This window comes from Phyllostomus discolor, chromosome 7 (assembly GCF_004126475.2).
Source record: "Phyllostomus discolor isolate MPI-MPIP mPhyDis1 chromosome 7, mPhyDis1.pri.v3, whole genome shotgun sequence".
Lineage (NCBI taxonomy): Eukaryota > Metazoa > Chordata > Mammalia > Chiroptera > Phyllostomidae > Phyllostomus > Phyllostomus discolor.
This window is the reverse complement of record NC_040909.2, coordinates 128,725,587-128,749,065: the sequence shown is the minus strand read 5'-3', so window position 1 is coordinate 128,749,065 and position 23,479 is coordinate 128,725,587. Positions and strand designations below refer to the sequence as shown.

At 50.0% G+C, this 23,479-nt stretch overlaps 1 protein-coding gene across 1 annotated transcript in view; it reads right to left on the bottom strand.

Annotated features, from left to right (window-relative positions):
* Positions 1-22,419, bottom strand: part of FER1L6 (fer-1 like family member 6) — a 99,020-nt gene extending 76,601 nt beyond the window's left edge. The window contains exons 1-10 of the mRNA XM_028533829.2: positions 22,312-22,419; positions 17,592-17,712; positions 14,914-14,968; positions 14,634-14,765; positions 11,122-11,184; positions 7,608-7,686; positions 6,243-6,399; positions 5,471-5,657; positions 4,293-4,485; positions 1,435-1,787 (exon numbers count right to left, since the gene is read on the bottom strand). Coding sequence (XP_028389630.1) covers positions 1,435-1,787; positions 4,293-4,485; positions 5,471-5,657; positions 6,243-6,399; positions 7,608-7,686; positions 11,122-11,184; positions 14,634-14,765; positions 14,914-14,968; positions 17,592-17,712; positions 22,312-22,384 — 1,413 coding nt within the window. The 5' untranslated portion in view covers positions 22,385-22,419. The remainder of the gene's footprint in view (positions 1-1,434; positions 1,788-4,292; positions 4,486-5,470; positions 5,658-6,242; positions 6,400-7,607; positions 7,687-11,121; positions 11,185-14,633; positions 14,766-14,913; positions 14,969-17,591; positions 17,713-22,311) is intronic.
* Positions 22,420-23,479: the final 1,060 nt, after the last annotated feature.

The window sequence follows — 23,479 nt, the reverse complement described above, 5'->3', positions numbered from 1 at the left end:
GGGACTGACACAAGGTCATGTACAGGGGATATTCGCTTGGGGAGCTGCTCAACTGCCCACAATTTCTGGCAAAGCCCAAAAAGTCACGTTTCCAAAGTTGACACACTCTCTGAAGAAATGCACATAAACACAATCCCATCAAGGCAGTGTCAGTGTTAACAACAAGCTGACAGCACACATTTCCAGAGAAAGCTCCCAACACATCATCTCAGAGGGGGGAGCTGGGGAGGTGGGCAAAACACCCAAACTAGGTCACCAACAAGGGGGTGGAGAGCTCTGAACAGCTGCCCCCTGGTGGCGGGAGCAAACCATAGCAACATCGGTAACAACAGCGAATGTGTTTGTTGGGTGTGCTAAGAACCCCGCTGACCGTTTTTACAGGAGCTCCCTCACTTACCCCCAGGAGATGCCTATCACAGAGGGGCTACTACCACCCCATTTTGTTGAGGAGTAAACCGAAACACAAGGAGGTGTTATTACTATCCGAGCCATGAATAAAAGCAGCCCCCGAGATTTTCAGCCATGTGCTCCAACCCCTCCCCCACAGTTTCTTAAGATTTATGAGATCCCAGCAGGAAAAATAAGCGGGCCCTCCGAGGCTAAAGGGACCCACGCTACAACCCATCAGCCTGCCTAGTCTCTCCTAGGAATGGGCAGCTCTGGGAGGCCAGCCATCCCCTCCCTCCCCCACCTGAACAGACTGTCTGGGTGACCTGAGATACATACTCCCAGAGGCAGAATCCCCCACGCCGAGAACTGGCACCCACCCACCCCTCCTGCCAACACAACATGAAGTTCTCCCCTTTGCTTAAAGTACCAAGGGCTGTTGCGAAACTGAACAGTTGAGAGGTCATTCACCACCTGTGCTCCCCTGGGAGCCCAGATCCCTTTCCTACGACGGAGCCAGGCTGGAAAATGCTAATGGGCTCGGTGCTGAGTAACAAGCAGAGACGAGCATTCCCTGGAGTTGATCTCCCCACGGGCTTGGGGCAGAGGAACAGGTGTCTCGTCCGTCACCCGTGTCCCAGCTTGCCGCCCACTCTCGCTCCTTCTCATCCCTCCTCCCACATGGCCTCGCATCCAGAGCACAGTAACAAAGCTAAAGCAACCCTGGGCCGCAGACACAGTTCAGTCGATCACCCCACCGCCCACTCTCACCAGCTCCTCCAGAGAACTTCTGTTTCTCCATGACTTTGGTTTCTATGGGGATTGTGTCTGGGGCGGGGGGGGGACGCTGAAGAGATTTATCATGGGCAGATGGCTGTGATGTGTGCGGGAAGAGGCAGAGGATCTGCCCCGGAAAAGTGGGGCTGAGCCAGCCCACATTTGCAGGGGGAGTGAGACCCCCGCAGGCCTCTGGGAACCCGCCGCAGGTGCCGCTCTGCTTCGGGCTCCCCTCCCAGGTGCGTGCGGTGAAGCCGGGCCCCGACTTACCTCTGGGGGTACGTCAAAAGGTTCTACTTCAACATCAGTGGAGTTGGTTTTGTCCGAAGCCGGCTGGGGTTTCGCATCATCAGTTCTGTCGCCCTTGTCCTTACTGGAGCCCTTGGAAGATTTCGAGTCTTTGTCTTTCGAAGACAGCTTGAGGTCCTTGAGCGCCTTGGAAAATTTAGACTCCTGTGCCCCTCCTGAGAGGATTTCCACAGCGATTTCTACCAAAATTCGGCCCCGGAATGACACGCCTTCTCCAAAGCCTTCATTCAGTTCCTGGTAGTCGTCCATCAGGCTGTGGTTCCTGGGTGAGCCGTACAGGTTAATCCAGGCGGGCCCGAAGGTAGGCAGGAAGCCTAGAGAGATCCCAGACTTTAGTTGCCTGCTTATGCTCGCAAATGGATTATGTCTTGCTTTATGAGAGCTGTACACATTCACTTAGAAATGTAGAATATGGCCCTGACTGGTGTAGCTCAGTGGATTGAGCGCAGGCTGTGAACCAAAGCATCGCAGGTTCAATTCCCAATCAGGGCACATGCCTGGGTTGCAGGCCACGGCCCCCAGCAACCACACATTGATGTTTCTCTCTCTCTCTTTCCCCCTCCCTTCCCTCTCTAAAAATAAATAAATAAAATCTTTTTTTAAAAAAAGGAGAACATTTCTATAAAAAAAGAAATGTAGAATACACAGATGAGATGAGAAAATATTGACAGGTTATTTGTATCACCATAGACAACCCTAAGTACCATTTTGCTACATTTCTCTCTAGTCTCTCTTCCATGCAAATGTTTATCCTCGCTCACAGTTGAAATAATATTATGAATGTTGCTATGCATCCTTGACTGTTCGTTCCTTCATCAGATGTTTACTGACTCCTGACATGCAGAGGCCCCATGCTAGGCTCTAAGCACAGAGCTCAGTGGAGAACAAAGCAGATACAAACGTTAAACAAATATTGACATTATAGGCGCACTATGAAGGAGATATCCCCGGTGCTGCAGGAACAAAGAACAGGCTGACATAGCCTGGAGAGGAGCTAGGCAGAGAGAGAAGGGAGATAAGAGAGGCATTTCTAGGCAGAGGGAGCAGCACGTGCCTCCGGAAAGGAGCTTGGGGACAGAAGATGCTGGAAGAGAAGGCACAGGGGCTGGCTGTGAGAGACAGTTTAGAGAAATGACTGGGTCTGGCAGCCTTGATGAGGTCCTTACGCTAGAAATCATGGGTGTGTTTTAGAGGGTCTCAAGTAAAGATAAAACGCCATCAGATGTGTGTTTTAAGATCAGTCTGGCTGCTGCGTGAGTAGGTATGAGAATGGATGTGGGCAAACTGGCTTGGGGATTGCATCGTCACCAAAACTAAAGACTAAAGTCGATGGCTCCTAGGGTGACGGCAGTGGAGACTGAGAGAAGGAGACGTTCTATGATCCGCTCTAAACGTAAAACTGAAAAGACCTCATGATTGTAATTTACTATTAGCCTAAGTATTTTCCTTTCTTAATACTTAGCGTCTGGGAAAATACACAGCATCTATGCAAACATCTCCTTGGCAACAGAATGTTCCAGTTTGCCAGACAGGTTTGATAACTTCCCTGTGCCTCCATTTCCCCAACTGCAACATGAAGATGCTAGTGGCACTTAGCTCCCCTGTCAGGATTAAAGGGGGTCATACCTATTAAGTGCTTCACGCAGGCCCTCAGGAAGAGCTGAAGAATATTAACCATTATTCTTAGTAAACATACGTAGCATAATTTGCTTAACAAGTCCCCCATTGTTGACAAGTAAATATTTCCATTTACTATCAATAGTCTTGTGCCTAAATGTTTCCTCGCCCTGCCCCCACAGCCCCAGGGTCTAGAGTGCATCCTTCTGTTGAGTCAGCTGTAAGAAGCAGAGGTATTGTGTCAAAAAGAGCAGAAAGATCTACTTTCTAAACACTGTTACACATCTCCCTGAATGCCACCAAGATGTTCCTGGAAAGCTGTGGGTCACACACGTTCACGTCCAGTTGAGAAATCCTGTAGACAGGCGGAGAGTGCTCTCTGCACTAAGCAATCCTGTGCAAACCCCTCCGCAGTGTGAACAGTTAAGCAACAGATATTTATGAAGGCCTTCCAACGGTGCTGCTCTGTGAGGGGCACGAGAATGCAACCTTGACCTCTGCTTATGCCAAGCCTTCAGTACGTATGTGTATGTACGTATGTGCACACACATGTACAAATGTATGCATCAGTTAGCTCACATTTGTCCTGCAGAGAAAGACTGCTTTGGATTTAAAGGAAGGGGGCGGTTGTTGGGATATTCAGAGAGTCATCACCTACTGATTTTGGTTTTGTGAAGAAAGAGCTTTATCCTGGGTAGAAGCTCTTCCGGCTGGCTGGCTCGGTGGGTGAGCTGGGACTCTATTCCTTCCTGGGCCCTCTGAGTGCGCTGTAAGCAGTGCCTCCCCGCACTACTCATGCTTCCTGCTCCCATGAGTCACTTGGGGGCACCACTTAAACATGTAAAAACCATGTTTAGCTTATGAGCCACACAAAAATATGTGGCAGGCCACATGTGGCCCGTGGTCCATAGTTTGCCCACCTCCGATCCACCCCAAACACTTAAATCTAAGGCCTAGGAAGAGGGAGTGACGGCCTCAAGGCCACACAGGTACGCTCTTGGAAGACCTGGGATGGGGACCCAGCCTCCTGGCTCCCAGAGTCTGGGTCCACCCACTGCCCTGAACCGACCGAAGCCAGAGACCACACAGAACACGGGAGGGGCCTAACACAGTGCCTGCCCCAAGCCCCCCGTTTTAAGGATGCAGGCTCCAAATCAATCATTCTGAGGCCCTATGTCCGAGTGAGACGGGTGAGACTTCACCTTTATCTCCATCCTGTTCATTGGAGATTTTCTTCAGGTCTATGAAATGGGTTGCCAGGGCTACATCGTTCATGCTGCCTTCATCCCACACCTGGATTTTCACCCTCCGACACAAGGGAGGGAACATCTCCTTGAAGACCACCTGCTCGTGCCACACGGGATCGGCGCAGTTCTTCTGCACCGTGGTTCGCCCCTGGAAACAGAGCCGGGAGGATGCGGAATGAATCAGGCCCTTGACTGACCCGAGAAACCCCGTCAAATCCACTGGGAATACGGAGCGAGTTGTTAAAGACAATGCACCTTCTTCCACCCGACACCTGTGAGAATCAGGCACACACAGCGAACATCACTGAAGTCCTACTCTGCGCCAGACACCCCGCCAGGCATCGGGGGCTGGGTGAGTAGGTCTCAGGTTCTGCCCTCCGGAAGTTCTCATCATCACACTGGGACGGTGGGGCGGGGAACTCACACCTGGGCTATGAACAGGAGTTGCACCATGCCCCTCCGGGAAGGCAGCCGATGAGAGTTAGACCCTGGCTCTAGTTCACTGTTCTCCAAAAGTAGGACTCTGTGCAAACCATTTCCCCAGCCTGGGCCTCAGTTTCCTCACCACGAAATGGAGGTGATGTCCTACATGACCGCCAAGGCAGTTCCAATGAAAAATACTCCAGGGGTCACCCCGCCGAGTGGAGGGGCCAGGGTACACATATGTTTAAGGGCAGAGACAATACGTGTGTCAGCTGAAGCTTCAAAGTCCAGCCGCCCAGGACGGAGCCCCGGCCCTGTGCCCAGGCCCTGGCACTGTCAATGGCTCTTGAGCAGGGAGTGGCTGGGAACAGGGGTGCCCGGGCTCACCAGGACAAGAACTCCCTGGGCAGACAGGGGAGCGGCCTGGGAGGAGGGGGGTGGTAACTCTGCAGGCCTGGGGACTGGGTAAGGGCCTGGGTCCTAGACCATGGTCCCCCGCAGTTCCTCTCTGTCATCTCCAGGGCACAGTGAGTGAGTAACCCACCCCTTCTTTCTTGCCACGTGACTCCGTGCCTCTCTGTGGCTAGCTTTGTTTCTCAAGGCACTTCCTAAGTGTGTTCTTCACCTAATTTCCTTTGACTAGAGATGCCCCAGGCCGAGGGCAGGGTTCTGTCCCAGGCCAATCACTGTTAGTGACAACAGTTCCTCACCATCTGCCCAGCAAAGGAGACCTCCACGAAGGGATCCACGAGGTCCTTACTGTCACCCACAAACGCTTTGGTGACATTCACCATGATGCTGGAGTTCATTTTGGGCAGCCCTTCTGCTCTGTACAGCCTCACGTAGAATCTGGCCCAGGGCCTCTCTGACGGGAAGCCTTGAGGGATCAAAAGGTTCCTTCGAGGGGCACAAAAACAAACAAACAAAAATTAAAGAATAGAAAGAAAAGCTGGAATCCGTTTGGAAGCATAAAGAAGGACCCTGACGCACGATCAAGATCTGAAATGATTAGGATCTGTTGCTAAGATGAGTTTTCTTCCTACTTTAATGACAGCGAAGGGTATGATTAGAGCGAACGCAAACTCATTTGCGTCCTACGAGAATACAATAAACACTGCCTCCCACACTGCACCTTAGAAGAGGTTCATTGTCTTCCCATTTTACAAACCAGTGCTGGAAATTATAACTCCTTCAAAGGAAAATCAGCTAAATTCAAATAAGTCAGGCGAGCTCAGCAATGGCTTGTCGTTATAGGTTGTTACAGGAAGACAGGATTTTCTTGTCGGAGAATCTGATTGCCCGACGGATAGTTACGCCTTGGGTAAGGCACAGCGTGGTGCCTCCGACAGAGCAGAACCCCAGGCGGACAAGCCGTGTGCTTGGCCATTCTCATGTGCTCTCGGGGAAAGAGGGGGAGGAAAAGAGACGTGGAAATAGGGATGTATCAGTTCCGTCGCAGAGTCCTGGAGGCATCGGTCTCACTTTTCTATTTGCTCCTCAGCATCGGGGGTCTTCGGGTTGGTCTTTAAGACGTCGCCCTTCCCAATCACGCTGATGTCACACTTCAGGTACCCCTTCGTGCCAGTCCTGATGTCACCGGGGTCTGTGAGCAGGGCCCACTTGTCGCAGAACTGATGACCTGTAAAAGCGTCCTGATAGCTCAGATGCCCTGCGCGGCTGGACCCAATAGCTCCACCCAGTGCTCCCCCTCCCATACCCAGGGTCCCCCACACTCCACTGAGGGGGTAGCTCATCTGGGCTACTTCCAAGTCTCACGGTGCCCCCCGTCCCCTTTTCCCTCCTATCCTTTACTTCCCATCCTGTTCCCCATCATTTTCTGTAACCAGCCTTCAGCCCAGTGGAAACTCCCTAGCCAGGATTCTAGCTTTGATGGGATAGGATGACATTAATGGAGCACAGAAGTCACATACTATTTCACAGGCTGTAAATGTGGCTCATGGATTTTCTTGTTTTTTGTTTTGGCTTACACTGTATGTCCAAACATGAAATCTCATACAAAAAATCTATGCTTCTGGCTTATCCATAAAAAGAATTTGTTAGAGCAGGCAATACAGACAGCAGATGGTAGAGGAGCTGAGTACATGCCAATCCCAATCGAATCAGTAGAGCTTCTTCAAACTCACATGACCTGAACCCTTGGTCACGTGACTTTAAATCCCAGTTGAAGAGAAGAGGACTTTCATGAGAATATCTATGTTTGTTGTTGGTTTATTACTCATTAGACCTTGACCTTGGACAAATCACCTAACTTCTCTGAGTTTCATTTCTTACAAATCAGGGATAATAATGATTATTATAGCAGATCCTTCTATGGCGCGCAATATCCACAGTCATTATTCTCCGCTGGGCCCTACACTAAGCACTTTATATGTATTTACTAACTTAATCCCCCCAAACCCCGATAAGAAAAGTACTGTTTTATCCCCATCTTTGAAGATGGGGAAACGGAGGCACAGAGAAGCGAAGTCACTTGCCCAAGGTTGCACAGCTAGGAAAGTGCAGAGTAGAATTTGAACCCTGACAGTCTGGCTCCAGAGTCCATATTCTTAACTTCTATACTTTCCTGTCTTTACTGCTGATGTCTCACAGCACTAAACTAGACAGAGTTTGTGATAATAAAAAAAAACTGCTCGGAAGTATGGACATATAAGATAATTTTACCATTGGCTCCTAAACTGAGACAAAGAGCCGTATCTTTAGTCACCTTCCTATGACCGGTGCTCCGTGTTGCGGAACGGATGGCTGAACCAGTGAGCGGCCCACCCAGCTGACCTCTGGGCGGGGCCCGCGGGAGACACGTGAGAGAGATTCTGGGAGCTTCCTTACCAGGCTGGTTGTACACGGTGCCCAGGTCCACTTTGAAGGCCCCGATCAGTATGCTTCCTATCAGCTTGTGGTGCAGAACCTGCGGCGAGACGGAGCGGGGAGTCCAGCGGAACTACGTTTCTCTGAGGACAAGCTTGCGAAATGGGTTTCTGACCCTTCAAAGCGCACGCTAGGTCTTGAGCCTTGTCTGGCCTTTCCTCTCCTCCGAGCACAGTGATATTTGGTCACCAAAACTCAGGGCTGTAAAGGGTATCCAGGGGTACCCCTTTCTCCTAGCAGGCTTTCAGCTAATCCTCTACGGAAGGGCACCTAACAAATCCCACTGCCTAAACGGCATTTGACAAACAAAAGTTCATTTAACAAAAATGCAGCCAACCCTTAAACACCCATCTTTACCTGTTGAAACTCTACTCATCCTTCAATGCCTAGAGCAAATGTTGCCACCTCCAAGCAGCCCTCCCTGATTTCCCACCGCTAAAAGTATTCCCTTTCTCCCCTAACCTCCCACAGTATTTTGCTCACAACTTTCTCAGACAATGAATTCATCACATATTGCTTTGAGAAGTTTTGGACATGTACAAGAGTCAGACAAGGGAGATGGCCACCCTCAACATTTTGTCTAATCAGAAGACAGCAGAGTGCCTGGCTGGTTACCGCGGTGCATTTTGATGCTAATGCTATAAGAAGAGCTAAGTTCTAAAGGAAAGTGTCAGAGCTGGCCCTGGGTTCGGAAACAACATCATGTGAGACACTGCTAAAGAGTCAGGAGGAGTTTAGCCTTTAACCCAGAAAGGAGAAAAGTGGGGATGTGGAGGAAGGGCAATGGTAACTTGAATGTCTTTGGCTCTTGGAAAACCCCCATCTGGAAGAGGGGGTGGGTTTCCAGTGTGGCCCCTGAGCAACAGGAAGAGAGAGTTCAGCTCACCGTAAGGACGATTGTTAGAACTCCCCAGCAGTGGAATGGGTTTTCCGAGAAGCAGTGACCACCCTGTCCCTGGGTGTAATCAAGTACAGCCCGAGAACCTCATGTGATGGAGGTTGTAGATGAGAATTCCTGCACTGACTGGAAGTTAGACGAGGTGATCTCTAAATTCTCTCCTAATCATAAAACCCTATGAATCCCTTGCATCCAGGACAGCTTCCTACTCTCTTCTGCCGACCGTACGAACTTGTTCCCAATAGGTATCTGATAATCTCTGAGTGAACTAATGAATGATTGACTGGTCGAATGATGAATGAATGGGAGACTGTTGTAGCTTCCACACAGCTCCTTCGGTAGAGGCAAGAAGAAACAACTTCAGTTGCCGTCAAGGATGAAGACGTACAGCCCTTCCCAGCTCCCTTCCCACTCTTTCTCCCTTGCCCGAACTTTGCGAGGGCGTTAGAGAACCGAGGGGAAGCCGGGGCAGCTGGCCCGAGCCGAGCAGCTATTTAAGGCCATGCTCGCCAAGCTCAGTCCAGCCCCTCCAGGGCTGCAGTCGCTACTGTGGCTCCCCAAAGGCCCGAGCAAGATCACACGGCTGACTCAAGCTACTCTCAGGTCAAAGGCATCTGGGTCCCAGTGGACATGATGGGACGCAACAGCCCCAAACAGACCTTTAAATAACACAGGAGGCCTCCTCAGATCGTCCACCTGGGGTGAGCGCCAAGCAACTGGGGCAGGCAGGCATGAGGTGAGCAGAACCCTGGGGCACCTGACACACAGAGTGTGGGAGACCCTGAGTGCCTGGGACCACCACAGAGGGAAGATGGTCTTCGGCACCACCAGGGTCTGCTACAGTGGTCTGTCCCAATGGAACCTGCTTAGGGCAACCCCTCCTTCTTCTTTCATGTTGAATTTATTCTGGGCATGCTGACTTACAGTTCCTGAATGAGCAGAAAGCTCGGATTAAATGCTCCCCCCTTAAGGGAATTTTTCCCTTTAATATCTTTGGTCTCTGTCCCAAAGGATCATTTATGGAGACCAAAGATCCTCTTCTTCTAAGTTAGAAGACCACAGATGGGCACTACCAGCTTTGATCCTCTGTCTAAAAACCCACTTGCCCCACAGGGAGGCATGACCCTTGTCAATGACACAGAATGAAAGTCTAGCAACTAACTGTTTATCTTGAAGCTCGAGAGTCCCGTGGGAGCCTGCTACAAAGCCAGCCTCGCAAACAAGTCATTGCCTGAGCTGTGCAATGTAACAAAGTCCTGGGCAATGTCCCAGGTCCCGAAATACCTTCTGCACCACTTGTCATCGTGCCTGAAATTTAAACATGAAGAATGTTTGGCTCTTGATGACTTTTCATTCTTCACGAGTCACATTCTTCAAGTGGCCTTGGGAAAGATAATGTCATAATTTCCAGTACTAAGCCTCATACAAGACTGGTATATAACATGTTATATGTAAATATACATATATACACATAGGTAACATAATATTAACATATAGATGAGTAAATGATAAAGAAAGGCAAGGAAGTCTAAGTTTTACCATCTTGGCAATTCTCATTAGAGTTGGTGTCACTGTTAGAAAAACATCCCCTCGTTCTCCACACGTCTTACGTTGGTGCGTAAAGTAGGAATACTGTTCTTTGAGAGCCATCTGGAAGAGAGCCTGTAACCAGCAACCCCCACCCCACCCTTTCCAGGTGCGAACACCCTCACTACCCTCTCCGTGCGAGAAGCTGCGATTTCTCAAACCGGTGAGACAGATGCCGCCTGTTGCCCACTGACCTCTGCCCCTTACGCTGGTGTGAGGTTGGGAGTGATTCTGTTCTCATTCTCTCCTGTGGGCTAGTACAGCTCCAGCGTGGGCATTTGCCCTTCCCATTGCTGTCCTCCAGGTGTTGGGGCAACCTGGAGAAGTCACCTGACTGGACCAGAAAGTTCTCTCTGTCTCTACTTTTCAGACGTGATCTGTGGAGGTAGGAATTCACCTGCCAGGGCTGAGGCAGGGTCTGTGCAGCCAACTCAGTGCCCCCATGGGTAGGTCTGGAGGTCTACACTCAAAGGCAACTACTATTAAGAAGCCAAATGTAACCACTTGCTCAAAATTATACACATCTTCTGATCCTATGATATATTTGGTCCCTTCCGAATTCGCTCTTTCCATTTCTCTATGTATTACTAACTAGGAGAGGAATTATCATCAATGTAGATATCCATCTAAGAGAGAAACATTAACATTTGCTTCATTAAAAAGACAGAAGCCAACTGGAAAAGGCAATCCATCATCATTCGAAGCATATTTTTCTCATTCCCACATTAGTAAGCTGCACAGTTCAATTTGTGATGGCCCGATAGTGGGTTATATCTTGCTTCCAACAAGCATAGATTTTCTTGAAAAGGTTCTCCTTCCTGAACTCCCCTGTTCTGGTCACTTCAAGTTCTGTGCTCTCGGTTTCAGACTCACCAGCTCAGACTCACCCTCCTGAATCTGTTCTCCCCTAAGCAGGCTGAGCTGCGCTAGAAGGTTCCCGATGCCTGGAATCCCTCCCCCCCCCCGCCCCCCGACCAATGGTATACTTACTGAGATTTTGATGATCTTGTCAAAAAGATGCACTTGGGGCCCAATGAAGTCGAAGACAAAGTACTATAAAACATAAAGTTCATTCTGACCATACATCCCAGCCTTGCATTTCAGAACCCTGTCCCTGGAGTAGATTTCAATCTGGATTGATCTAACCAGCTGCCGTGTGGTCCTCAATGGCATGAATTTATATCATCAATTGATGGGCCACCCCCTATGGAAAGTTATTTAACTTGTTTTCCTTTTTGTTTTTTCAAATAAAAAAAAATAGAGAATGCCATCACCTGCACCTTCCCACGGGACATACGTGAGTTTTCCTCTAGAAAGGACATGAGAAGTGGGGTTGCTGGGCCATGCTGGGCCTGCATGTAAACATTTAGTAGGCAGCGTGAAGGTTCTTTCCCAGGGAGCTAAGTCACTTTGCATTCCCACTGGCAGCGCAGAAAAACAGCCGCTTCTGCACACCTTTGCAGGCCTTGGTATTCTCAAATCTTTTATTTATGGACCTATATAGAATGATGGGTGAAAAGAGCATCCCGGTGTGGAATATACCATATTTTGCTGTCGATAATATGCACCCGTGTTTAGGTGCTGCCCATGTATAATGCTCATCCTTATTTTTCCCTCAAAAATGTGGGCAAAGAAGTGGGCATTATACACGGCAAAATGCAGTAGCCGGTAACATTGTACTATGTCTGGGGTCAGGTGGGTGCCAGAGCTATTGAGGGGATTGCTTTGTAGATTGTATAAATGCTAACCGCCACACTGCACACCTGAAACTAATATAAAATAAGACTGAATGTCAGCTGTGATTGAAAAATAAAAATAAAGTAAAATAACTTTTAAAAAAGGAAAGAGAGAGACAGGCCTAGAGACATAAAGCTAGTTACTGCTGGGCCTAGGACCAAAGCTGGGTTCCCCTGGGACTGTCCCACAAGGGGCTCAGTGACTAGACATTCCATTATCCAAACTTTACTGAGCACCTTGTACGTGTGAGAGCATATGACATTCAGGTGCAGAAAACTGGAGAAGTTTTTTTTTTATTTATGGGTTTTTTGTTTTGAGAACTGATGGGTGATGGGAGAGGTGGAACTATGAAGTTATTCTGCTCTCTTTCTTCCTTTCTTCCTTCCATTCATTTTATTTTATTTTATTATTTTATTTATTTTATTTTAGCTGCAGGATGGAGGAACGACCCAGGACACCGGCGATGAGCACGACAGCACTAGGAAAGCGGGAAGGGACCGCTGACACGCTGACGGCCTGTTTTTGATACCAGAAAAGCGTCCGGGCAACATCAGGGCAAAACAGAAACACCGAAATGTGAAAACTGGGCGACGCCATCCCGAGGGACAGTGAGCCCTTCAACGGCCGTCCTCGGGTGGCAACGAAAGGCTGCAGCGTAGCCTTGTCCTCTCTTCAAAAACAGAAAAACGCCTGACATTTTAGGAAGTCTTTCATATACACATGCTCAAACGTTTTTAAAGTTTTGTGCCAGAGTTTCTTTTATGTGCAAAATTCACTTACATGAAGTCCTTCACTCCCTGAAATACGAGGTGCTGCGGGTTCCTTTGGACCAATACATTAATTAGTTCCAAAGGTTACTGCCTTCCGCTGAGTTCCCCGTTCCAGACTCAACTGCCGCACACAGGGGCCCGAGACCTCGGAGCCCGCACACATTCCTCTAGCTGGGAAACACTCCCCAGGCCCAACTAACCAGCTCCTTCAACATCTAGTGCACTTGGGGCTCGAAAATCAGGGTCAGGAGCTGTAACAAAGGTTTTTACTTCCACTTCTTCGTTTTTATCTGATTTCCAACCGATTACATGTAGGCCAAAGCTGATGTCCTTTAGACCCAGGACTTGTATGCATAAGGCAAATATGAATGATAATAAATGACATATCTGTAGAGCTTTGCATTAAATCGTTTTCACGCACATTAGTTCACATCACATCTGTGCCAAAGCTGTTACAGGGGTGGCGAGAGGACCAGGAAGGCGACAGCTGCCTCTCTAACTCCTGGTAAATGCTCAGAGGCAGGAGGGGGCGCAGAGGAAGGGAGCTAACAGCTCTAATGGGATTTTCCCAAATCCCACTTTCTATGGAGTTCATTAGCCACACTCTCTCTGCCTTCCTCTTCAACTTCCACTCCCATCAGGAAGGTAATTTGGAGCATTTTTTTGATAATTCACGGTGTCTAAGGGAGAATGAGCACTCTTGAACACGATTAGAGGGTAACTTGTTACCTCTCTGGAGGGCAATTTGGAGATGTCAAGATTTCACATGCACGTACTCTTTGTCCCAGTTACACCACATAAATATTATTACAAGTAGTAGCCAAAGACGGAAACAAATTTAATATCCATCAATGAGAAGTTGACTGGCTTCGTAAATTACAGCACATCGATGCAGTGGGGAACGACAGCAAACAGCAGAAAATGAGACTGAACCGCACACCCTGATGTAGACTCGATGTAGACGAATCGCCAGTCCCCGCTGTTTGGTGAAAACAGCCAGGACAGTGTGTAGCATGCTCCCATTTGGTTACAATGTTTGTCTTGTGCACACTTGAAACATCTCTGAAAGGACATACAAATGCCTGCCAAGAATGGCTTTCCTCAGGGGGCGGGAGGACTCGGCAATTAAGGATCAGAGATACCCGCTGGCTGGCGTAGCTCAGTGGACTGAGCTCAGGCTGGGAACCAAAGTGTCGCAGGTTCAATTCCCAGTCAGGGTACATGCCTGGGTTGCAGGCCATGACCCTCAGCAACCGCACATTGATGTTTCTCTCTCTCTCTCTCTCTCTCTCTCTCTCTCTCTCTCTCTCTCTCCCTCCCTTCCCTCTCTAAAAATAAATAAATAAAATCTTAAAAAAAAAAAAAAAGAAATTCTGTTTTAAAAAAAAGGATCAGAGATAAGTGGGACACGTATTTTTCACCAAATATCATTTTACGCTCTTGGTATCTTTTACGTTTTTTATACTGTGTAATCTTGTTACTTTCCAAAGAGAATGTCTGTGTGTTTAATATTTAGAAGCTTCACATCCCTCTTTGATGGTTTCCTTTACAATTTTTACACTGCTTTAAAAAATATGCCTATTTCACTTTCCCACGGAGCATGCCTGTTTCAAACATAATAATTAAATTTCCAGGGTCTCTGTTCTGCAAAAGAATGTATACCTTCTCATGAACCAATATCGAACTCGTTTTTTAATATAAACCCAGAGCTTATAGCGGATGAAGATGCTCTTGCAAGAAATATGAAAATGGGTCTTATTAAAAATATAGTAATGTATTTAAAATGTATAGGAATTTCTCACCTATCCTTCTCCTTATCTTTTTGTTCAGCTTTATGGGGGCTGTTTGTTAAGGCGGCTCAGAGGGTCTGCGGCAGGCCTAGGTGCGTGCTAGGAAGCAGACACGAGGGGCGCGGGGTTTCTGTTTGGCGCAGGCATACCAGAGGGAAGCGGCGGAGAGCGCAGGGAGAGGACGCTGGTGGCCCGCGGGACTTACTTCATTGTAAAATGGGCTGTTGGTTCCCTCCTTCACTGTGCTTTGCTTCTTCTCGTCCCCAACCTCAATGATCACCACCGGGTCGATGTTCTCGCCCACCAGCTGGCGGGCCTCGGTGATGGTTATGGCGATCTAGGACACAAGGCGACAAGGCGGCGTAGGCGCTGGGGACCTGGCTCTCCTGTCACACAGGAAGCACGGCAGGGGGCGGGGGGGGGGGGGGGGGAGGGAGCCAGCGGAGAGGGCAGGGCGGGGCTGGTAGGAAGAGTCAATCACTTACTTGATAATTTTGGGATCTGACCTCCCCATCGTGGATCTTAGTCATCAGTTTTGATCTATTGTAAGAAAGTTTAGCATATATGTTTCATCGGGTTGGAACATATTTTAGATCCGTCAGCTGTGATCATATTTCCCTAGTACTTCTATTTATATTGTGTCACATATCCTCTTTACATATTTACATCTCTGGGGGAGGGAAGTATAAATGGACACGTGACTTAACTGCTCCATGACTCAGTTTCCCCCTCCTAAAAGTGGAGCTAATCATATAGCACTTAACCGCATGGGGTGATTGCTAGAATTTAAAGATATAATGCAGGTAAACATTTAATCCAGGACCTGGCAGGAATACACGTCAACTCTTATTGTGCGTGTGATTGCCAGTACTCCTTATTTTTTATTTTACAGAATAAGACACCGCAACTTCTCAGCAAGGTGGTGGCAGAGCTGGGTCTCCCTCAGGATGCACTGTGGCTCCTGCCTGATCCTTTCCGTGGGACTACTTTGTCATTTCCCTTAGATATAATGGTTCTGAGTTCCAAGATTGCATTTGAAAAAACTGATAAAAGAGAAAATTGGAAGGAAGAACCAAGATGCTGCCTCAATGAGATTTCACATCCCGGAAGGTTTCCTGTATCTGGGCTGTCGTAAGGAATTGGAAACAGCTGTGCCACACCTGGGTGCGGAGACTGGCTAACAGCAGACAGGGGTGAAGAATCCTGTCCCCGAAGCAGCAGCCACAGGCAGGAAATGAACTGCACCTGAGTTCCTTCTAAATTCATTCTCTTGTCTTCTAACAATTCCACCTTGCATCTGACTCCATCCCATTCCTCCTGATCCTTGAGTCCAGTAGAGAACAGAGTAAACGAGCAAAAATCTCAAGGCTTTGCAGTCACGCCGATTTGAATTACAATGCTCGTTCTCCCCAGCTTCCCCATCCGAGAGCGGAAATGATAATTCCTGCTACTCGGAGATTCAAGGGGATAATGCGTGTAGGGGAGGGAAGATATCACAAAGTGTGTGTTTGTGAATAAAATGGCAAATTTCTATCAATCATTTGCTGTGGGAAAGCTCTCCGATTTCCTCAGAGGAAAAACAAGGATGAAAACCACCACCGCAGCCCTCGAAAAGCTAGCAGTGTATTCAAGAGACAGGACCAAAGCAAAGCACATAAAGAAAGAGCTGGTGAGTATAAAATGTGTCACAGAAAAAAAAAAAAAAACGCCACAGTTCAGAGAAGAGAGACATTCCTGAGAGCCGGGGTCAGCAGCAAAGACGTCCCTACAGAGGCTGGACCTGAACTGAGCATCCGACGGTGGGTAGAATTTGAACTGATGGAGAATGTTCTGGCCAAGGGGAAAATAAAAGCCTATGGCCCCTTACTTCCCTTTGTCCTGCCTTCCTCCATTCAGTGCCATTACCTGGTGAAATAGGTGGCGAGTGAGCCCTTCAAAGCCACTTAAAAATAATTGAAATCTCTCCCCACCCCAGGGGTTGGGCGTTGGGCATTGTCATGAGGCCACGCAGGGGGAAGGAGATATTGCAGCCAGTGTGTTTGTGCCAACTTAACGTCTGGCCTCTGCGGCACCACCTTCTCTGATTCCCATCGGCCACCTGCCCTCTGCCCCTCACACACACACACTGCCTTCCTGCCATGGCGTTGTGGTGACAACTCAGGGTCTGCCACACCGAGAGGCACCAATTGAGACAGAAGATGGGGTGGCACGAGGAATTACCACGAAGAAGAAACTGGCGTAAACAACCGCGGTGGATGGAAAGCACTGCTGGCTCTGGCTGTCGGCTCCCTTGTGTCCGTGCTCTCTGCTGTGAAACTCAGCGTGATGCGGGCTGGCGTTGTGGCCTGCGCTGGCCAACAGAATGCACTGACTTGCCAACTCCCAAACTAGGCCTGTGCACTCCCACTCCCTCTCAGAATACTGCCATCACCACCACGGGAACAGACCAGCCTGCCGGAGGATCTGATGCCACTTGGAGGAGAGCCCGGGGTCCCAGCTGAAGCAAACCTGGGCCAAGCGCACGACCCGCCAACCCCCAGACTAAAACCCGCAGAGCTGCCGAATGACCACAGACACACAACCCATGTATCTGTGACTGCCTGGCACTTGGAAAACTACCCAGCGAATTTACAGACTCATGAACCATCATAAATGCCGCTTTTGTGAACCTACGGAATTTGGGGGTTATTGGTGCGTGTCAATAGCTAACTGATACCGCACATTGCATGCAGAAAGCCCGCTTGCTCTGACTTTTTGTCAAGGAGAAGAAGCACCTTCTCCTTGGGGACAGACACAGAGCTGAGATACCTAGCGTATCGATGAATTAAAGAGCAGGTGAGGGACAGCTCCTGAGTCTGTCTCCTGTAGGGGCTGTCATTCCCAAACTATGAGGGACACTCAGACCTAAATTCAGGGGATTTAAGGCCAGAAGTGGGTAGAGCCAGGGCCCTGGCTGGGCCCCAAAGGCTGCCCTGGATCAAGAGGCCGGCACTGCCACAGACAAAGCTGGAGGTGAGGACACACACTCTGTCTTCCTTAGACCGCTGGCTCCTTGCAGACAGTGCTGAGGTGCTGGTCTCCGCCCCCAGAGCCTGCATGCATGCCTGGCACAGAGGAGGAGCTCAGCAAGTGTGTGTGCTCAGTGCCCGCACCCACATCCTACCTTCTCTTTGGAGTTGCTGAGGGGACAGGAGGGATAGACGTGTCATCATAAATCAAATCTCCTCCCGCTCTGTCCTGGTGAGAAGGGCGCTCCTCCGGTGCTTCAGCTTCACCTTGACCATCTAGAGAAGCCAAAAAAGGAAGAAAACCCGGTTAGGTACACAGGTAGTGGTGACCTGAGTCTCCACTCTGTGTCCGGCGCTGTGCCAGAAGGGTACAAGGCCACCAGAAGACAGTCCTTGCTAGCATGAAACTTAACACATTATTGACAGAAAGCCAGACACATATCTTAATTCTCGAAAAGAATATGCACCTTCTGTTTCCCAAATAAAGAGTGTATTTAAATGCATAGTATTATGGAAAGAAAACTTCAGTATGAATCAAAAGATGTGTTTTCAAGTCATAAGCTTGCCACAGTGAGAGGTAGATGAGTAATTTATTCCCTCTGAATCTCATTGGCAACATTTGATGTGGGTGAGGATCTCCTGGGAAACCCTTAAAATGCAGATTCTGATTCTGCAGGTCTGGGCTTTCTAACAGCGAGGTCAGCTGGGGGCCAATTTTGAGTAGCAAGGTGGTGTAGGCTGAATGATGTTCCCCAAAGATAGCAGGTCTTGGTCCCTGGAACCTGTAGATGGGACATTATTTAGAAAAAGCGTCTTTGAAATAAGGAGATTATCCTGCATACTTAACACAGGTGGGTCCTAGAGCAATCACAGGTACCCTTGGAAGAGAAAGGCAGCGGGACAAAAATAAAATGCAATGTGACCTCAAGGTGGAGATTGGACGGCCACCGCCACCGGAAGCCAGAAGGGGCAAGAAATGGGTTCTCCAAAGGCAGCGGGGCCCTGCAACATCTTGATTTGTCCCAGTGACACTGATGGTGGACTTCTCTTTTTCTTTGGTTTTTATTTATTTATTTTTAGAGAGAGGGAAAGGGAAGGAGAAAGAAGGAGAGAAACATTAATGTGTGGTTGCCTCTCATGCGCCCCCCTACTGGGGACCTGGACCACAACTCAGGCAGGTGCCCTGACTGGGAATCAAACTGGTGACCTTTGGTTCACAGGCCGGCACTCAATCTACTGACCCACACCAGCCAGGGCTGATGGTGAACTTCTGGTCTCCGTTTCCACTGGAAAACAAAGCCACCCAGTTGGTGGTATTTGTTACAGCAGCCATAGAAAACTAATACACACATGTTAAGAACATTTCCAAACATATTCTTTACATGTCCCCCTCCCGCCACCAAGAGGATTCTGACTTAATTTATCTGTAATGTTGCCTAGATATCAGATTTTTTTTAATTCTCCAGCTCGTTTTATTGTGTGGCAAATCTTGAGAACCATGTCTCAACCAGGTTTTTGGTGAAAACTAAAAAGGGGATGGAACACTCCCCGACACGAAGAGATTCTGCGCGGTGTAGTGCAAAGGCCTGACTCCAAAAGGTCTGGGTTCAAATCCCAGCTCTGTCACTTTCTGGCTCTAAGATTTGGGACAACTTACTTAGCTTCTTTCAGCCCTGTTTTCCTCGCCCCTAAAGCAAAGCAATGGTAGTGCTATCTACCCTGAAGATATTAGGAAAATTAAACAAACTGCGGACAGCCCCTAGCACCGCACTGGCTAGAAACACGGTGAGTATGCATTGTGTGGGTTTCAAGTCGGGTGACTGGGGTACGGCACTCAGAATTTCTTGGCTTTTTTCCCCCTTGCCTATGCAATGAAAGGATTAGATAAGAAAAGTGGTTTTAAACCTCTTAAAAGCAACATAACCCTTTCACAAATGTAATTTTATACCAGTCTTCAATAAATAACACAAGTCCATGCACACCATGGCACAGTCTAGGTGCCAGGGAGTGAAATTCCAGGCAGGGGGCCTCCCACGGGCCTCCCCCCCACCCTCTACAGACGCCCTGAAGCTCTTTCTCAGAACCCTGGGCTCCAGGGACCTGCCAACCCATCAACTTAATCATCTCGAAACATCTTCCAGTTTTAAAGTATTTTGGTTCTCCTATTTTAATCAGCAACCAGGAAAAACAGTGCCAAGCCAGAGAGCAGGTGGGGTAATGCACCCCACGGGCCAGAGGAGCTCGGGGACACGGGCCTGTGCAGGCGCTCAGCACTCACAGAGAGGATGACCGAATGAACGCAGCCACCTCGGACTCTCCTCTCGCCAGGGAAACAACAGACGAGGCAGCCGGCGGAGATGCCAGACGAAATGCCAGCGCCTGGCTGCTCTCTGGCAGCAGCCAGAGAAAATTAAGTCTTTCTCCTCCACTTGGCAACAGAGGCCTCAAGGATGGGGACCAACTGTAAGCAGGGAACATGCTTATGCACCTCCACATGCCAGCAACTGTGCTCGGTTGGATGCCAAGGATGGAAGGCGCGACAAAACGTGGACCCCTCTCCTAAGTCACCTGCTGGAGGGTGGCACGGACCAGGAGGGAGGGAGGAAGGCAGTCCGCCTCTGCTAGGGCTGGCACGTATGCATGCATTCATTCATTCATTCACTGAGTTCCCACCATCTCTCTCCAGTCCACTCGGCACAGAGCATGCGGAGAGACCTTCTGAACAAAACTCGCCTCAGGTGGCTTCTCTTCTTACAACCCTTCCGGGGCTTTCCACTGCACTTAGAATAAAGCTGGAGTTCGCTGCTCTGCCTGGCTTCCGTCTCCTCCTCCTCCTAGCCCTCCTGTCCCCCTGTCCTGCCATCACTGCTGTCTGGCCTCGCAGGCCTGTTTCAGTTCCTATGAGGCTAGACAGGAACTGAAAACAGACTCTCTCCCGTTTGGAATCTGTCCCCACAGGCCTCCCTCTGTCTGAGTCTCAGCTGCCGCTCCCTGCCGACCCCTGGTGCGCAGCTTCTCCCCCTTGAAGTGTCAGCCTAAATGGTACCTCCCCAGAGAACCCCTCTCCGGCCGCACCGAAAAAGGGTGTCTGTAGCCTCTGATGCAGCCCACTGTCTATGTTCTGGACGCTGCTGTTCTCAACTTGCAACGCAGTTCCTGCATCAGGACCCCGATAGATGGCAAACGGCCCATCCAGAACGGGGCCACCTGAGAGCTTGTTTTGCAAAGGCGTGGGCGTGGGAAAACCACAGACGGTTGTGGCTCGCTGGGGCTCACGGCTGCAAGCTGCTACCCCATGGAGGCCCCCCCGCAAAGTGAGGAGAGAGAGCAGCTACCAGAACCTGGATGTTTCACTCAGCTTCCCCATGAGGAGCAGCACCCAGCCTTGAGCTGAGGAACCCCAGTCGTGACCTCACGCTCCTCCCTCTCTCAGACGCCCTCCCAGGGCGCCCCAGAGGGAAGGGACCTGGGTTGAGCATCCAGAGGAGTTAGCCTCCTGGGACAGAGAACAGGTGGAGAAGGGTGCACAGTAGATCTGGAGGGGCCAGCAGAAGAGTCCCACACAGAGCTGTCCCCCCCAGACTACCCTGTGTTCACCATTATACACCCAGGACCCAACACAGCACCCAGCACAGCACCCAGCCCAGCACCCAGCCCTCAGTAAACATTCTATCACTTCCTGAGAGCAGATGAATGAACGGGTGACCGTGGGAGGTACCAAAGAACTCTGTGGGGCAACCAATCAACAGAGAAGCTGAGGTAACTGGAATTCTATAAAATTAACGTACAGCCAAGTATGCCTCAAAATACACAAATAGAAGAGTCACAGGCTTTGAGAATCTTGAAACATTTCACGCAGAAAAGTCTTCTTAAGCTCCCAGGCCAGCCCAACAAGGAAACACCAGTGCGTTCTATGGCCTTTGTTTGGTCAGCCTCCCGCAGGGCGGCCCCCGGCCAGCAGGATGGGTGCTGTTGACTTTGCAGGAGGGGGCTGATTCTCTCTGCCCTGTTTGCTTTGTGGGCTGGAGACTCTGTTGGAATGGGCCACAGGAGCCAGCTCCCCCGGAACACCTGTGGTCGGCTGCCCTGAATCTCGGCCCGCTTGCTCCTTCTGCCCCTGCCCCTGCACAGTGAGGGCTCCCAGCTGGAGGGGGCGGGAGAGCCCGGGCTCAGGAGCCAGCTTCTCCACTTCCTAGCTGTGTGGCTTTGGGCAAGCCACTCGCCCTCTCTGAACCTCTGCTGTAAACCAGGGGCAGAGGAATCTACATGTCAGAGTAATGAATGATGAATGTCAAGTAGAAAGCATCCCGGTCTCATTAAATGTGTCATAACTACTATTTTTCATAATGTCCTTGAAGGAAGAGACTGTGCCTTATTCAAGCATGTGTCCCCCGGACCTACCATAGTGTCATAATTCCAAGGACGCCAGGAAAGACCCCAAGCCTCTCCCACCCACTCCCTGACACCTTTAGTTTGAGTGAATAAGTGCTCTGTCTGGCCGTGTTAGGTCAGCCCAGCAACCCACGCCACATCCCTTTGACAAAGGGACACGGAGACTCGGAGCCGCTGAGTGTCGCATCCTGGGCCACAGAGCACATCAGAACAGACACAGGAGCTCGAATCCAGCTGCTGCTGCCTCATGGGTCCCTTCCACCCATTTGGTCCAAAGACCAGGCGGCCAGCCATCCCCCGGGGCAGGTTGCCTTGGCCCACACCTGTGACTGGCAGAGTCTGAAGACCCAGCAGGCAGCACCTTTCCCGCCTCACCCCTAAGGAGAGCGACCCGCGTTCTCAGCCAAGGAGGGGTCCGTCCACTCGCCGAGGCCCACAGACCCCAGGGCAGTGGTCAGGCCCCCACCCCCATGGAAACCTCACCTTGGGCAGCCTTGTTGGCTAGGATCAACCCCTTCTCTGCTTTATTCTTCTTCTTCTTCAGCTTCCCAAACATCCCCTTTCTGAAAAGATGAAGAAAAACATAAACACAGTCACAGTAACTTTGAGTCATTGAGACATGTTAGGAGAAAATGCCCCCCCACACGCACATACACACACGTGCACACACATGCACACGCACACACTGAGTTCTCCTGGAAGCCGACCAGCCTCCCCATCTACCCAGGACGGACACCGAAAGACAGGGGTCGGGACGACCCACCCAGGGATCCAGGCAGTTAGTTCCACTCGTCTAGAGACCAGGAAAACCCCGCAGGAACAGAAATCATTAAAAAAGAAAGAAAGAAAAGAAACTGCACTTAAATGAGGCCTAACCCTAATACTAACAGCACTAGCCAGTACTTCTCCAATTCTCTTCACTCACCTGTGTACACACACAAAATAAATGACAATATTTACTCACAATGCCCATCAGCAACCCTCCCCTATCCATCTGACACATGAGGAGCCAAGGCCCAGAGAGGGTGAGTAACGTTTCTGAGGTCACACAGCATCACGAGTCAGAGCTACCACTGGAACCCAGGGCTGTCTGATTGCACAGCCCAGGCTCTAACCTGGTGGCCTGCTGGTTCCCCTGAGCAGCATGAACACCCTCTCCAGAGGCAGCTATCAGACCATTCCCAAGGTCAAGAGGCCCTTTTGAACTCACAGAGGTCACGCCACAAGCACACATAAGCTAACACAGGGTATAGGACCCGAAGGCCAGCTACTATTATTATTGCTATCATTAGCCCTGAGCTGGAAGCCGTTTGGGAGCCTCCCTCCCATCTCTGGAAAAGGGCCTAGTCCGCAGTCTCTAACAGACAATAGACGCATCCCAACACTCCGCTGACCTCCCAGGAGAATCCCCTTCTGGGGCCGAGGGACGGAATGAAGAGCAGCCGCCTCTGCATGGAGGGGCGGAAAGCCACCGTTCAGAGGAAAAGTCCCGGCCTTGAGCTGGCCGGCTGGGGGCGGGGGGGGGGGGGGGGGGGGCAGCCACGGAGGTAGGGGGTGAAAGAGCAGCGGAGACCTGGAGGAGCCGGGGAGGAGAGAGCAGCAAAGGCTCGGACCCTGTCCACCTCCATCTCTGCCATCCTGGAGCAAAGCG